Raw genomic sequence first — 14607 nt, 5'->3', positions numbered from 1 at the left:
TGGAGCCAGGCAGGTACCCATAGCAGTGCCGCTGACTTGAAGGTGTAAGTTGTCCCCAGATCTGAAATGGTTGTGGGTGAGGACAAAGTCACAAAGCTCCGCCACCAGGTGTGCACTAGGTCTAATGTTGCAAGCACCTTATTTCATTGGGAAAGCACTGCACAACCTTTAACTGCTCTCCTGATTAGTGTGCCACTGTAATTCTGAGACCTGACCCTCTCATTGCCTGGATGAGAAATTATCCTGTGGGAAGGCATAACTCCTTGGTAGGATTCAGCAGTTGCCGTGGGGCAATGCGGGACTGAATGTGAGCATGGGACCTTTGCCAGGCTGGCTGTGAGCACAGTGGTCTCTGGGCTTTAGCAGCTTGACATGGATTCCAAAACAGACCAGAAAAGCAAGAGCTGAATGGGATTCCTCTGAAACAACTTCTCGAAGGCGCTGGGAGGCTCTAGTTGTTGCAGCTGCCGCCCGGTCTCTTCCCAGTTACAGGAGTCAAACCATTGGCTCCTGCGGCTCAGATGTCTCATGCTTCCTTAGATAGACAGGGAAGGGGGTCTGCGCATTTTGGGCAGGGGTGTTCCATCAACCCAGCTGTTGGCTTTTCCTGTTTAAAAAGCCCACAGTCCAGGTTTCGACAACAGTGATGCAGGTCTTTGAAATGCATTTGCCTCTTTAGCAGGAGGCATCCGAATCCTCCAATTCAAAAAACTCTTTTCCTTTTGAAATCTGACCTCACCCCCAGCCCCTTGTTCACTATCCTGCTGTCCTGGGCTTCATGACCATTTCACTGAGCTATATAAAGCACAGGAGGCCAGCATATCGTGTAGTACAAGGGGAGGAAGCAAGTGGACAGGCTTAGCAAAGGAGAGTGTGTCCCAAGCTGGTGACTGTCTCAGCATTTTGAATTATCCACACCAGGTATGGAGGGCAGGGATGGGCAGGACCCAGTGGGATGCAATGCACTGCCTTCGTACTTTAAGGAATTGATTTGTTTTTATTTGAAATGCATTTCCCCTGCGGGGGTGGGGAACTCTGAGTTCAGTGACAGGTGACACTGACAGGCTGCAGGGGCAGCTAATGCTGCCCAAATATGGCTAGGAACTGAAATGCGAGATAGGGTCTTTTCTCACCATGTGATGCATGCATACTGACCACCATTTACTGTGCGGATTTTTAAGACTGCAAACCCCTTTCCCCCCTCCTTCCCCCCCACAATACAAATTGGCTGCTAATAAAAAGATTGGCTTTAAATAATGCTTTTAAAAAGTCAGGTCAGCTTTTTACTTCCTTTCACGCTGAGGAGTAGTTTGGGTTTCGTTTTAAATGCTTCAGCCTAGCAAACCACTCCAACTGGCGTACTGATCGTACACTAGTTCTGGCCGTGGAAAGGGCTTGAGGTGGTTCTAGAAATTCTTTCTTCAGAGTATGGACAACATGAATCCATAATCTGAGGAAGTCCTTAGTTAGCCTTTTTTCCTACTTGCCTTGTTGGCTGGATTTTTAAAAGTCTGGTTTTGAATTTAGTTAACAATTAGTTGGTTGACATTTATAAGAAAAAAATGTAAATGGTAGTGTCAAAATTCGAATTTTGACAAACTCGCATGCGTTTTTCACTTCTGAAAATGTTTTCCTGTAATGCCGAAATACAAAACATTGCGTATTTATTGTCTTGCAAAATTTCAGTTTTGCCCCTTCTTTCACGGCTACCACAAATGCAGTGTGATACTATACTGTCCAGGCTGGGTTTGTTTTGACCCTTTGAGCTTAGTTGCTTGGTAGGTGTTTTGCCAATTTCTTGACAAAAATTTAGCCAGAAATACCAATGACTGTGTGTGGGGTCAGATCCCTAGGCCTCTCTCACACAAAGGGAACGTTTGCTCTTTTTCTGAGAGAGCAAGGCTAGGAAATTCTTTGGCTAAAACGTTTTAGCACACACCCACTTTTTATGCCAAGTTCAGTAACAAATGTTAAGATTGGTCCCTGAACTAATCTCTGAGGAACTCCACTAGTAACCTCCCTCCAGCCTGACAGTTCACCTTTTGGAATGACTCACTGTAGACCCCCTTTAACCAGTTCTTTATCCACCTTTCAATTCCCATATGAATCCCCATCTTCTCCAATTAACTAATTTCCCATGTGAAACCATGTCAAATGCCTTGCTGACATCCAGGGAGATTAAATCTATTGCGTTTCCTGTGTCTAAAAATATCAGTTGTGATCTCAAAGAAGGAGATCAGGTTGGCCTGGCACGATCTACCTTTTGTAAAACCATGTTGTGTTTTATCCCAATTACCATTATCCTCTGTCCTTCACTATTCTCATTCAAAATTTGTTCCAAGATCTTGCATACAATTGAAGTCAAACTAACAGACCTGTAGTTTCCCAGGGTCCTTCCCCCCCCCCCCCCCCCGTTTCTTAAAAATAAGAACTATATTAGCAATTCTCCAGTCATAGGGTACAACCTCTGAGTTTATAGATTCATTAAAAATCCATGCTATTGGGCTTTCAATGTCATGTGCCAGTTCCTTTAATTTATTGGCTAGAGATTATCCGGGGCCCTTGATTTAGTACCATTAAGATGTTTGAGTTTGACTTCCACCTTGGATGTGGTCATTTCTACCTCCAAATCCTCGTTCCCATTTGCCACCCTGCCACTGCCTCTAAGCTCTTCATTAGCCTCGCTAAAAACTGAGGCCATTTTTATTTAGGTGTTGGGCCATGTCTAGACCATTTTTAATCTCCACTTTACCAGTCCCACGTCTTTTCTTGTTGGAGTTGCGTCACATACATTAATATATGTAAATAGGCTGTCGGCGTTCTCCAGGGCCAGTTTTAAGAGCAGCTACACTTCCAGCAAGACTGTGCTGGTTCTCCCAAGTGATGGCAATATGAGCTTTCAATTTCTCTCCCCTGCTTCCTTAACCTTCAGTGAGGTGGCCGTAAGTGTTTGTGTTAAAATCTGCAATGCATGGCCTCTTGCTGAAGCTGCATGCATTGTGTGCGGATCATGAGATCAGACTGGTTCTAGGTTTGACTACTGTGGCAAGGCACCCGTTCTGCCTTGCCAGACCTAGTGCGCCCTCCTCTGGCAGGGATAGGGCCTGGGATAAAGCAGCCCCACTCTGGAGCATGTCTCTTCCCTCTTTCAGGTTTGTTTCTCAGAGCCTTCCCGGTAGGCCTCAGGGAAGTCCTGAGAAGTGCTCCTCTGCCAAACAAGAGGAAATAAGTCCATAACACACCAAAAAAAGGGAATACCTTTCCCTAGCCCCCTCATTGGGGCAGGTGTTGTCCTGTCGCCGGCTCCGGGGTGTCATTCCTTCCCCTAAACAGGCACTGGGTTTGGGGTGTCTCCCCTATGGGGAGGAGCGCAGTCTCTCACACTGGAGAAGCCAATCTCCCTGATGCCACCTGCCTGGCACCAGTTTCTTTCCCCCTTGCCTCACCAGGAGAGAAGTTTTAACACATTTCAGGCAGCCCTTAATTGGACTCAGGGTTCCTTAATTGACCTGAAGTAACCCCTTCCCAGCTTGTAGGAAAAAGGGTCTTTTGCATTCTAGGGCTAATATCCCTGTTTTCCCAGACTCTCCTGCCCGACTTTGTCACGCTATCCAGGCACTGGGATCTGGAATTCCAGACTTCTACTGTTTAAAATAAATGTACATCAGGAAAGAATCCAGAGTGGATGGAGGACTAGTTCCTTCCATCTCTGGTTCATTCAGTCCAACTTCCCTGATTCCATAGTACTTAGCTCCCTATTACAGCAAAATTATCAGGAAAGGGCTGTGAAAAGATTTTGGAGACCAATTAGAGCAACTCCCCATCCCAGTATTGCTACCCTGATGCTGACATTCTGCATTGTCCTGCGCTAGTTACCCAGCATTATGCATCCCTTTTCCATCAGTACAAGGGGGATGTTTAATCTTCCCTGCACCCTATGAGGCAAGTAACTGAGCATAGAAAGCATTGCACGTTTTGCAAATTAACCAAAGCATTAACTGAAATTGATACTGCCCCAAAGACTATGAGAGAGGCTGAACTGTGGCTTCCTTCCCCAGATGGAGGACCCGGCTCAGTTGAAGGAGGAAGGCAATAAGTATTTTCAGGCCGACGACTATGAGAATGCTATTAACAGCTATACCAAAGCCATGAAACTTACCAAGGACAAGTCACTGCAGGCCATTCTGTACAGGAATAGGGCAGCCTGCTTCCTGAAAACGGTGAGATGAGAACCTCTTATCTGGGTCTGGATTAGGGGGGATTATAGCAACTCGTGATGGTGGACAGGTGGGTTTGAGCATTGGGGGGCTTAGCTGCTCACTTTATTTTTTAATATAGAAAACAGTGCCACTCGCACGACCAGTTCCAAAACGTTTTGCTCTCCAGCATGTCAAGTTGTGAGCCTGGAGACATGCGGGATACTGGTGGTCTGCAATAGCTTTGACCCACTTGCATCACAACTAATTTCTAAGACGTTACATTGATCTAGATGCACTAAAGGGCATTTTTCTTTCCGTGGAGTGTTTCTGGTTGGGCCACAATCTCACTTTGGAGATGAGCATTTGTAGAGGTCTAATGCGAAGGGATAAAACTCAGGAGGGGTTTATTTACTGGGAGGGAATGGAGTTGAGCCACGGCCCTCAGTCGCTTGTCCTTGTGTCTGAGCCTTCCTGCCTATTCAACAAACAGGATCTGACTGGAACACACTGCCTAGCACAAACCAAATGGAAACAAGTAAGTTCTTAAAAAGCAGGGACCACACAAACAGAGGCCTTCAGTTATTCTCAACCTGCCAAAGAGCCATAGTCCTGCAGTATTAACTCTGCCAGCACTCACTACCAAGGGGATGTTAATTCCAGCAAAGTTCCAGGTGACGCTGTTTGAGGATGAAGCAAAAATGCCAGATGCTACATCCCACTATGCCTCCAGGGCATAATGTACTAGCTGAGCAATGTTAGCCTCTGGGCCCAGCCTGTAGAGAAGGGCCCCATGCTGCTTACCAGTTAAGGGAGGTTTTAGCCCAAACAATAGAGGTTTTTGGTAGCAGAGGGACCTGAATTCTTGACCCCCATCCCTCTGTGTACGTTTTATATAGATGTCTCTGCAGTATATGAATTTGGGTGCCAACTTATCCGCACACATAACAAAGGAGTCTAACTTACACTAGGCTGTTTACGGTGACTTGCTATGATGATTTCTACAAAAGACCATCATACACAAGCCTGCCTATTCCCTGATCATCTTTGCTACTGATATGGCCAGGAGAAAACTTGGAAATGATGCAGAACCAGCTCTTTGGAGATCCTCCATTGCTCAGTGTTTGCACTGGAAGCTGTTACAATGTATCTTATGTGACCATCTTTCTCAGCCCTACATTTCTATGATTCTATGCCAGTAAGGAAAGAGTGTCTATTGCCCATCTTTATAGCTAATAAATCTCTATTCCCTCTGAATCGACAGGAGAGCTATGCCCAAGCAGCATCGGACGCTTCTAGAGGTAAGCAGAAGGAGAGGTCTAAAATGTGGGATTTGAGTCTCACTATATGCACTTGCTCGTCCATCTAGTCTGTTCTCACAGCTGGTTTTGTGTCCACTTAATAAAATCAGTTAAACTCACACTTAAACTTTTTTTAAAGTTTTTAGTGTTAGTTATGTGATAGGTTTTGCGTAAATGAAAAGGTAAAGACGAAAAAGGTAACTACTATATGCTGTACTCATGTAGCTTTACTGTTTTGTGCAGTTCAAGAAATCCGCTATAAATTGTTTTGCTTATAACGCTAAATACCAGGATTCTACACTAGTTCATATAAAGTTCATCCTCTTAATTTTACAATGAAACAAGAGCATCACTTTTCCATGTGCTCAGAGAATGGGGTGTGCCGGGGAACGGGAGTACAGGTATCCTCTCTACATGTCCATTGTGCTTAAAGGGGGATGAAAGTGTTCTACCCGGGTAAACGTGTCCTTAAAAACTGAAGATTTAAAAAGATCTCAAACCTCAGTGAACGCACTCTCATTAGGAAAGGGACCAATAAGAAGACAGTAAATATCAGAATGCCATTATATAAATCCCCAGTATGCCCACACTTTGAATACTGCATGCAGTTCTGGTCACCCCATTTGAAAAAAGATATATTAACATTGGAAAAGGTACAGAGAAGAGCAACAGAAATTAAGGGTCTGGAACAGCTTCCATATGAGGAGAGATTGAAAAGACTGGGAGTTTTCAGCTTGGACTACTAAGGGGATGTTCTGATAGAGATCTATAAAATCATGAGTGGTGTTAGAGAAAGTGAATAGGGAAGTGGTGTTTACTCCTTCACATAACACAAGAACCAGGGATCACCCAATGAAATTAGTAGGCAGCAAGTTTAAAACAAACAAAAGGAAGTACTACTTCACACACTGCTCAGTCAACCTGTGGAACTCCTTGCCAGGGGATATTGTGAAGGCCAAAACTATATTGGGTTTCAAAAAGAACTAGATAAGTTCATGGAGGATAGATCCACCAATGGCTATTAGCCAAGATGATCAGGGGTGAAACCCCATGATCTGGGTGTCCCTAACCTCTGACTGCCAGAAGTTGGGACTGGATGGCAGGGGATGGATCACTCAATCGCCTGTTCTGTTCATTCCCCCTGAAGCACCTGGCATTGGCCACTGTCAGAAGACAGGATACTGGGCTCAGTGGACCTTTGGTCTGACTCAGAATGGATGTTCTTATGTTTACTTTGGCAAATCCATTCAGTGAACTAATAGGGAAAAAAATCTCTTCCCTAGACAAAAATCCATGTTCAAGTGGTCAGTGTGGATCCCACTCTAGGCACATGTGAGCCTCACGCACTCAAGATCTGAATCTTTTGAATAGCAGTGTCCATTGGGCTACGTCTGTGCCATGCACGTCCTCATGGCTCCCCACCCCCCAAACCCAAGGACATCAAGGATCTGGTGACCACTACTGTCCCTCCGTTCCCTCTTTCCACCCATGGCACTGAGACGGAATTAGTGATGTCTGACCCACTACCTCTTAGCCCTTTTTCCTCTGATTCTGAGTCAGAATGGAATCCGTTTTCTCCACCCTTATTAATTTTTTCCCCTTTTAATTAAGAACCACTAAACCTTTTCGTTTCGCTTGGTGCTCTGTGCCTGATGGCAGACTCCAAACCTGCAGGCTCTAAGCCTTGCCTATCTTGCAATGCTTAATCCCTTTCATTGACTGCCAAAGCTATTGTCTTTTTTGCCTTTACTGTGAGTCAAGCTAACTTAAGTACTTAGGAAGTGCCCATCACCATAGTACTTGAGCAGCTTGCAATCTTCAGGTATTTATCCTCACAACTGCCCTGTGAGGTTGGGCTAGACTGTCATCCCCATTTCACAGATGGGAAACCGAGGCACAAAGAGACTAATTGACTTGCCTAAGATCACACAGGGAGTCTGTGGCTCAGCAGGGAATTGAACCCAGGTCTCCAGTCCTCGGCTAATCTCCTAACCACTGGGCCATCCTGCCATATTCCAGTCATATTCCAGTCATATTCCAGATTGGCGTTCTGTTCGCTGAACATTCTCTCCATGGACATGGGATTATTGGGACACCTGCCTTGAGCTTCACCTGATGGACAAATGCATGCTGGCAACCTCAGACCCAGATGAGGGAAGATCAACCTCTGATCAGGTCCCTGTAAAGTCATCCCCTACGAGTGGCCCATACCAGCTGGCGTGACTCCAAAGACCAGTACTGACTGGAACTCTGTGTCCACTAAAGACTTGGCACTGACAACCACTCCAGTACCAGCAATGTCAGTATAGAACCTGGGGCTGCCTCTTCCCATGGTATAAAAATTCTCGAAGGGATTGTTGCATACTGACCCACCCGTCCGAGAACCCCCTCCTGCCTAGGATCTCAATGTCGTTCTTGCAAGAGCTGCTTTTGGGATCCTCTTTATAGCACCTTTCCCTCAAGACTCCTCTTAGCTGCAGTCACATTGGCTAGAAGGGTCAGTGAACGCCGAGCTCTTATGGTTGAACCCCCTTGTGCAACACAGTTTTGAGACCTCCTCTGAGGCTTAAGCCTAACGTGGTCTCTGTCTTCCATTTGCAAAGTCTCCCACCTTACCTGTATTCTCCCCAAACCTCATTCGGCGCTTGGGGAGAAGAAACGCCACACTTGGGACATTATTATTCTGTCTTGCTATGTTAAAGCCCTTCAGACTGTCTTCTCATCTCTTCGTGGCCCTCTCCTCCCAGATGATATCAAAATGGATCACGTAGTGCCTATCAGTCAGCTACCAAATGGCCAATCACTCCACCAGAGCACAAACTACCCCTTCTGCCAGCTTCAGGAACATGCCCAAACTGGAAATCTGTAAGGGAGCTCTGGGAAGTCACTCCCTGATGTTCATTAAGCACTGTGCCCTTGAACGGGTATTACCATCCCTGGTTGGTTGGATCAGTCAGGATGACTCAACCCCACCTTCCAGGTGAGATGCTGGTTGTCGGTCACCTAAAGTGGGTTCCACACTGACAACATAGATTCATAGGCTTTAAAGTCCGAAGGGACAATCATGATCCTCTAGTCTGACCTTTTGCACATTGCAGCCACAGAGCCTCACCCACCCACTCCTGTAATAGACCCCTAACCTCTGGCTGGGTTACTGAAGTCCTCAGATCATGGTTTAAAGACTTTGAGTTACAGAGAACCCACCATTTACACTAGTTTAAACCAGCAAGTGAGCTGTGCCCCAGGCTGCAGAGAAAGGCAAAAAAAAAACCCCAGAGTCTCTGCCAATCTGACCCAGGGGAAAATCCTTCCTGACCCCAAATCTGGCAATCAGTTAGACCCTGAACATGTGGGCAAGACCCGCCAGGTGTCTTAATGAACCAATTATTTTGTCACTGCTCTTTTGAGCATCATTCCATGTTTTTGGAAACAGATATACAGCTTGCATTTGACTGTGTCAGCTATCAGATAGGATAGAGGTTTATTGAAAGAACAGGGTAAGTACTTTCATCGTTACTGTCTTAGTGAATTCTCTGTATGGGGCTGGACTTTGAAGCAAATGCTGATTCCTTTTTGTACTTGATCACTTTCCTAGCGATTGACATCAATGCTTCAGATATTAAGGCCCTGTACAGGCGCAGTCAGGCTCTGGAGAGGCTGGGGAAGTTGGACCAAGCCTTCAAAGACGTCCAGAGGTGTGCCACCATTGAGCCCCGCAACAAAAACTTCCAGGAGACCCTGAGGCGTCTGGGAGCCAATATTCAGGAAAAGGTAAAGGCCTTTGCAACAGCACCAAATACTTGGCAGTGCACACAGAGCTTTGCATGCAGGTGTATTGAAGCTGACGATGCACCTCTGTACTCCAGAGCAAGCATCTCCGCTGAGTGCAGATGGTAACTGTCGCTCGGGGGGCTGGAAGATGACTTGCCATGTGTTCAAAGGCCTGCGCACCACACAGAGAGAACAGCTTATGGGCTGAATCTCTGGCTCTATCCTTGCGCTTCAGAGGTGGAAAGATACACATGGCAAAAGTCAAAAACCAAAGTCCGTGTGCAGCTGAAGCTGATTGAACAGGCGGTGTAAAATGATTGCAGTCTGAGACAGAGATGCACGCAGCCGAAACAGAAATGGGAGACCTCCGCCTCGGGTTTCTGCCCTGGTGCCCAACACGTGATGCTCTTTCATCCCTCTGCAGCTGCGCATTGAGTTCTCCACCGATGCCAGAGTGTCGAACATGTTTGACATCCTGCTGGATGGGACCAGTGAGAAAGAGAAGCGAGAGAAGGTGAGACTTAAAAGGCAGCTGGCGAGATGACTGATATTAACTTTGAAGTCTGACAAAGCCCACAGTCAGGAGCAAAAGTCGTCCTTGCCCTCCCCAGCCATTCAAAGGGCTCCAGATACATGAACAAATAGAAGGGGGAAAGGGAGGAGCTGAACTCAGTGAGACGGCAGAGAACTGACCTGCTCAGAGCAGCAGCCTACAGAGCCGCTGGAATGTCAGCAAAAGCTCCCAAATCACAAACTCAAGTCAAAACCAGATCTGATGTCTGCAGCTTAGGCCCGTATCTAACTGCCCATCCCTTATTCCCCCTTGTCAAGGTTCCTTCCCCACTCTGAACTCTAGGGTACAGATGTGGGGACCTGCATGAAAACCCCCCTAAGCTTATTCTTACCAGCTTAGGTTAAAACTTCCCCAAGGTACAAACTATTTTACCTTTTTGACCCTGGACTTTATTGATGCCACCACCAAGCGTCTAACAAAAATAACAGGGAAAGAGCCCGCTTGGAAACGTCGTTCCCCCCAAAATCCCCCCAAGCCCTACACCCCCTTTCCTGGGGAAGGCTTGATAAAAATCCTCACCAATTTGCATAGGTGAACACAGACCCAAACCCTTGGATCTTAAGAACAATGAAAAAACAATCAGGTTCTTAAAAGAAGAATTTTAATTAAAGAAAAAGTAAAAGAATCACCTCTGTAAAATCAGGATGGTAAATACCTGACAGGGTAATCAGATTCAAAACACAGAGAATCCCTCTAGGCAAAACTTAAGTTACAAAAAACACAAAAACAGGAATATACATTCCATCCAGCACAACTTATTTTATCAGCCATTTAAACAAAACCGAATCTAACGCATATATAACTAGATTGCTTACTGACTTTTTACAGGAGTTCTGACCTGCATTCCTGCTCTGGTCCCAGCAAAAGCAACACAGACAGAGCGAGAGAACCCTTTGTCCGTCCCGCCTCCCCCCCACCCCCCCGCCTCCAGCTTTGAAAGTATCTTGTCTCCTCATTGGTCATTTTGATCAGGTGCCAGCGAGGATATCTTTAGCTTCTCAACCCTTTACAGGTGAAAGGGTTTTTCCTCTGGCCAGGAGGGATTTAAAGGTGTTTACCCTTCCCTTTATATTTATGACACCCCTCTTCCTGCTGCTCCCTCCTCCCCAAAGCCTTTGCGAACGTTCAAAGGGAAGGACCCCAGCTCCACCTGTTCCTTGTGTCGCTTAAGAGAGCGCTCCTTCCCGTGAGACATTATTCCACAGCCTAACACCGTGGCTCTCAACCTTTCCAGACTATTGTACCCCTTTCATAGACTCATAGATATTAAGGTCAGAAGGGACCATTGTGATCATCCAGTCCGACCTCCTGCACAACGCAGGCCACCGAATCTTGCCCACCGACTCCTGCGATAAACCTCTCACCTATGTCTGAGCTATTGAAGTCCTCCAATCGTGGTTTAAAGACTCCTTTCAAAAGTCTGATTTGTCTTGTGTATCCCCAAGTTTCACCTCCCTTAAAAACGACTTGTTTACAAACTCAGACACACACATACAAACCCATCACAGCACGCTATTATTGACACAGTGCTGACTCTCTCTCATTTTTACCATGTCATTCTAAAATAAATCAACTGGAATATAAATGTGGTCTTTACATTTCAGCGTATAGTCTATCGAGCAGTATAAACAAGCCGTTGTATGGCATTTTAGTTGGCACTGACTTCGCGAGTGCTTCTTATGTAGCCTGGTGTAAAACGAGGCAAATATCTAGATGAGTTGATGTACCCCCTGGAATTCCTCTGCAGAACCACTGGCCTAACAGCTCTTGCTGTCAGGAAACTATTCTTTCTCTTCATTATTCCTAGCTGTCCCCCCTTACACCACCCCACATGATTCCTTTTCAGTTGTGCTGCCTTCAGATATTTGCAAACTGTTAAAGTTTCTGACACCTCGCTTAGCCAACCTCTATTGCCTTACCCCTTTTGTCTTTATCCCTCTGCCGCTACGTCTACGCTACATGCCACTGGCCGCGGCGTTTAGGGTATATGTAGCTATGGGCTGCAGCGAGAAGCATGGGGAAGGGCCCCAGGAGCAAGGAGGCAGTGGGAGACGCTACAAACAGCAGACATGGCTTGGGTGAGAAGAGAGCCGGGTAGGGTATGTGCTTGAGTACATCCCTTTGTCCTTCAGGCATCTTTACGGGTCAAAGCCATGCTTCTCCGTCCACAGAGCTGTTTATCTCTGCGGGGGATGTGGGCACTGCACGCCGCTGAAAGAAACATGCCGTGTAGATTTACCCTAAATCACTCCCTTCCTTCGTGCACCAAAGTCTCCTTCTGAATGCAATGAATTCACTAGGATGTGAATTGAGACAGTCATTTCACAGAGGCCGATGAAGGGCCATTGGCTACCACTCCTTGAGTAAAAAGAACAGGGGGACTTGTGGCACCTTAGAGACTAACCAGTTTATTTGAGGATAAGCTTTCGTGAGCTACAGCTGACTTCCTTGAGTACTGACGCTCTGACTTCTTTCGTCTCGTTTTTACCCAGGCTGCGAACAATCTCATTGTCCTGGGGCGGGAGGAAGCGGGAGCCGAGAGGATCTTCCAGAACAATGGGGTAAAGCTGCTGCTGCAGCTGATAGAAACCAAAAATGCGGAGATGATCCTAGCAGCCGTAAGGACCCTTTCGGGCATGTGCACTGGGCACAAGGCACGGGTAAGTCGCAAGGCTCAGAAACCCTGCCTCAGTCTCTCGCTGCAACCGGGGGACTCATAGGATCCTGCTTCTCGCTATTTCAGAATGGCTATTCTTACTTCCATATCTATCTCCTCTTACTAAAAGGACGAGGAAAATAAATGTTGAACTCCTACGATCTGGCTGTTCGTGGAACTGAGTCTGTTTCTAAAAGAAACATGAAAAACGAACCTTGCACTGAATGAAATACAGAGAAGCCAGCGGGTGAAAGTTAGCTTTTATCGGGTGCTAACTTGACGGGCTGAACCTGTAATGCTGTTCTTGGGCTTCAGGTTCAAAGATATTCTCCAGCATGTAACTGAGGCTGGTTTAACACCGGCCCTTGTGAAATGAGCTGTATGCACAGCCGCAATCCTGTAGAAGACAGCAGTGACCAACGGTGGGTTAAGCCAGGATCCTGGACTCCATGCCAAGGCATCCGAGGTTGCCTGGTCCAGCAGTGAGATACATGGTCTCTATGAGAAGGATGGGAGGTGGTTAGCTAAGACCTTCATTAGGTGAAGTCAGAGGCTGGAGGAAGAAGATCAAGGTATCTAGAAGGCCCACCAAAACTTTGGGGTCTATGAGCCACCTTTTAAGTTAACCCAGCCCGGAGGGTATTATGGTCCTCAAATGGCCCATGAAAAAGTAGCCCCCTTTTTTTATCTAGGAGCATATGACACAGACCCATGACAATCCAGACTCTGTACTGATAAGCTGCAAGACTTTGAGACCATATTTGTGTGGCTGCATGTGAGGGTACACACAACACCATGAGAGACAGCACTATCTACCAGTGACCAGCCAGCTTTCGCTGAGCTCTGTACATTTTATTTAGGACAAAAGCATGACAAAGAAAACATTCTATAAAAACAGACCTGTCTACCTCCTTGTCTACATAGAGGCAAGTTCCAACCTTTCAAATCCTTTTAGCAGGGTTTGCCCTCCCTCCCCCGTTTGTCTCATGCCAAACTGAGGATCAAATAGAAAAGGAGGACTTGTGGCACCTTAGAGGCTAACAAATTTATTTGAGCATAAGCTTTCGTGAGCTACAGCTCACTTCATCGGATGCATTCGGATGTTTGCGAATACAGACTAACACGGCTGCTACTCTGAAACCTGAGGATCAAATGCGGGTCTCTCGGTCAGTTCAGGCTCACCCTTTCTATCAAAAGCCCTGTATTTGCCCACTGGGCCTCTTGATTCGCTCTGAACCATCTATGCAATTCACCCCAAGGCATGGTGCTTCTCTAAAGTTATCTATTCTAGGATTTGCGATAATCACACCCCCCACCCCGATTTTAGTTCCTGTAGGAAGCTCTGTAATGGTCCCCCATGGAACCAGAATACAGTCCCTATCCCACAAAGATACAGATCACATTTACCGTTAGAAAATGTTATGAATGTTCCCTGTGCCCGTGACTTCTAGCACATCTTTTGAAGCAGCTGTGCTTCCGAGGGCTTTCATCTGTCACACAGGTCACTGTACACTGAGTCCATGGATCTATGTGCAGGCTGTAATGTGTACTGCCCTAAACAATACCTGATTGATTACAGAGCCGCCATTGTGGTAGCATTATTATTTACAGTAACTCCTCGCTTAACATTGTAGTTTGGTTCCTGGAAAATGCTACTTTAAGCAAAATGATGTTAAGTGAATCCAATTTCCTCATAAGAATTAATGTAAATTGGGGGGGGAGGGCTAGGTTCCAGGGAAATTTTTTTTGCCAGACAAAAGACATTATATACATATACAATATAAGTTTTAAATAATTTTAAACAAACAGTTTAATATTGGACTCCCCAGTGATTGTGAAGCTTGGTTGAGGCAGGGGTGTAGTGGGGTCGGGGCACGGGAGCTTGCCCTGCTCCGCCCACCCAGCATTCCAGCTGGGGAGTTGGGGCATGGGAGCTTGCCCCGTTCCACCCACCCGGTGCTCCTGCCAGGAAGCGGGGTCGGAGGCTTGCCCACTCCCTGGCTGGAATGCTGGGTGGGTAGAGTGGGGTAAGCCCCCGCACCTCGACCCTACTCCCCGGCAGGAATGCCGGGCGGGCGGAATGGGGCAAGCCAAACAACCTTATAACTG

The 14607-nt window shown here is 46.5% G+C and overlaps 1 protein-coding gene across 1 annotated transcript in view; it reads left to right on the top strand.

Annotated features, from left to right (window-relative positions):
• Positions 1-844: 844 nt before the first annotated feature.
• The window catches only part of UNC45B (unc-45 myosin chaperone B), a 33078-nt gene continuing 19315 nt past the window's right edge, over positions 845-14607 (top strand). Inside the window, exons 1-6 of the mRNA XM_084650961.1 lie at positions 845-921; positions 4059-4220; positions 5461-5497; positions 9093-9268; positions 9693-9782; positions 12335-12502. Of these exons, the coding sequence (XP_084507087.1) occupies positions 4059-4220; positions 5461-5497; positions 9093-9268; positions 9693-9782; positions 12335-12502 (633 nt within the window). The 5' untranslated portion in view covers positions 845-921. The remainder of the gene's footprint in view (positions 922-4058; positions 4221-5460; positions 5498-9092; positions 9269-9692; positions 9783-12334; positions 12503-14607) is intronic.

The sequence above is a fragment of the Lepidochelys olivacea genome, assembly GCF_965140295.1.
Source record: "Lepidochelys olivacea isolate rLepOli2 genome assembly, chromosome: 17".
Lineage (NCBI taxonomy): Eukaryota > Metazoa > Chordata > Testudines > Cheloniidae > Lepidochelys > Lepidochelys olivacea.
This window is presented reverse-complemented; position numbering and strand designations above follow the sequence as displayed.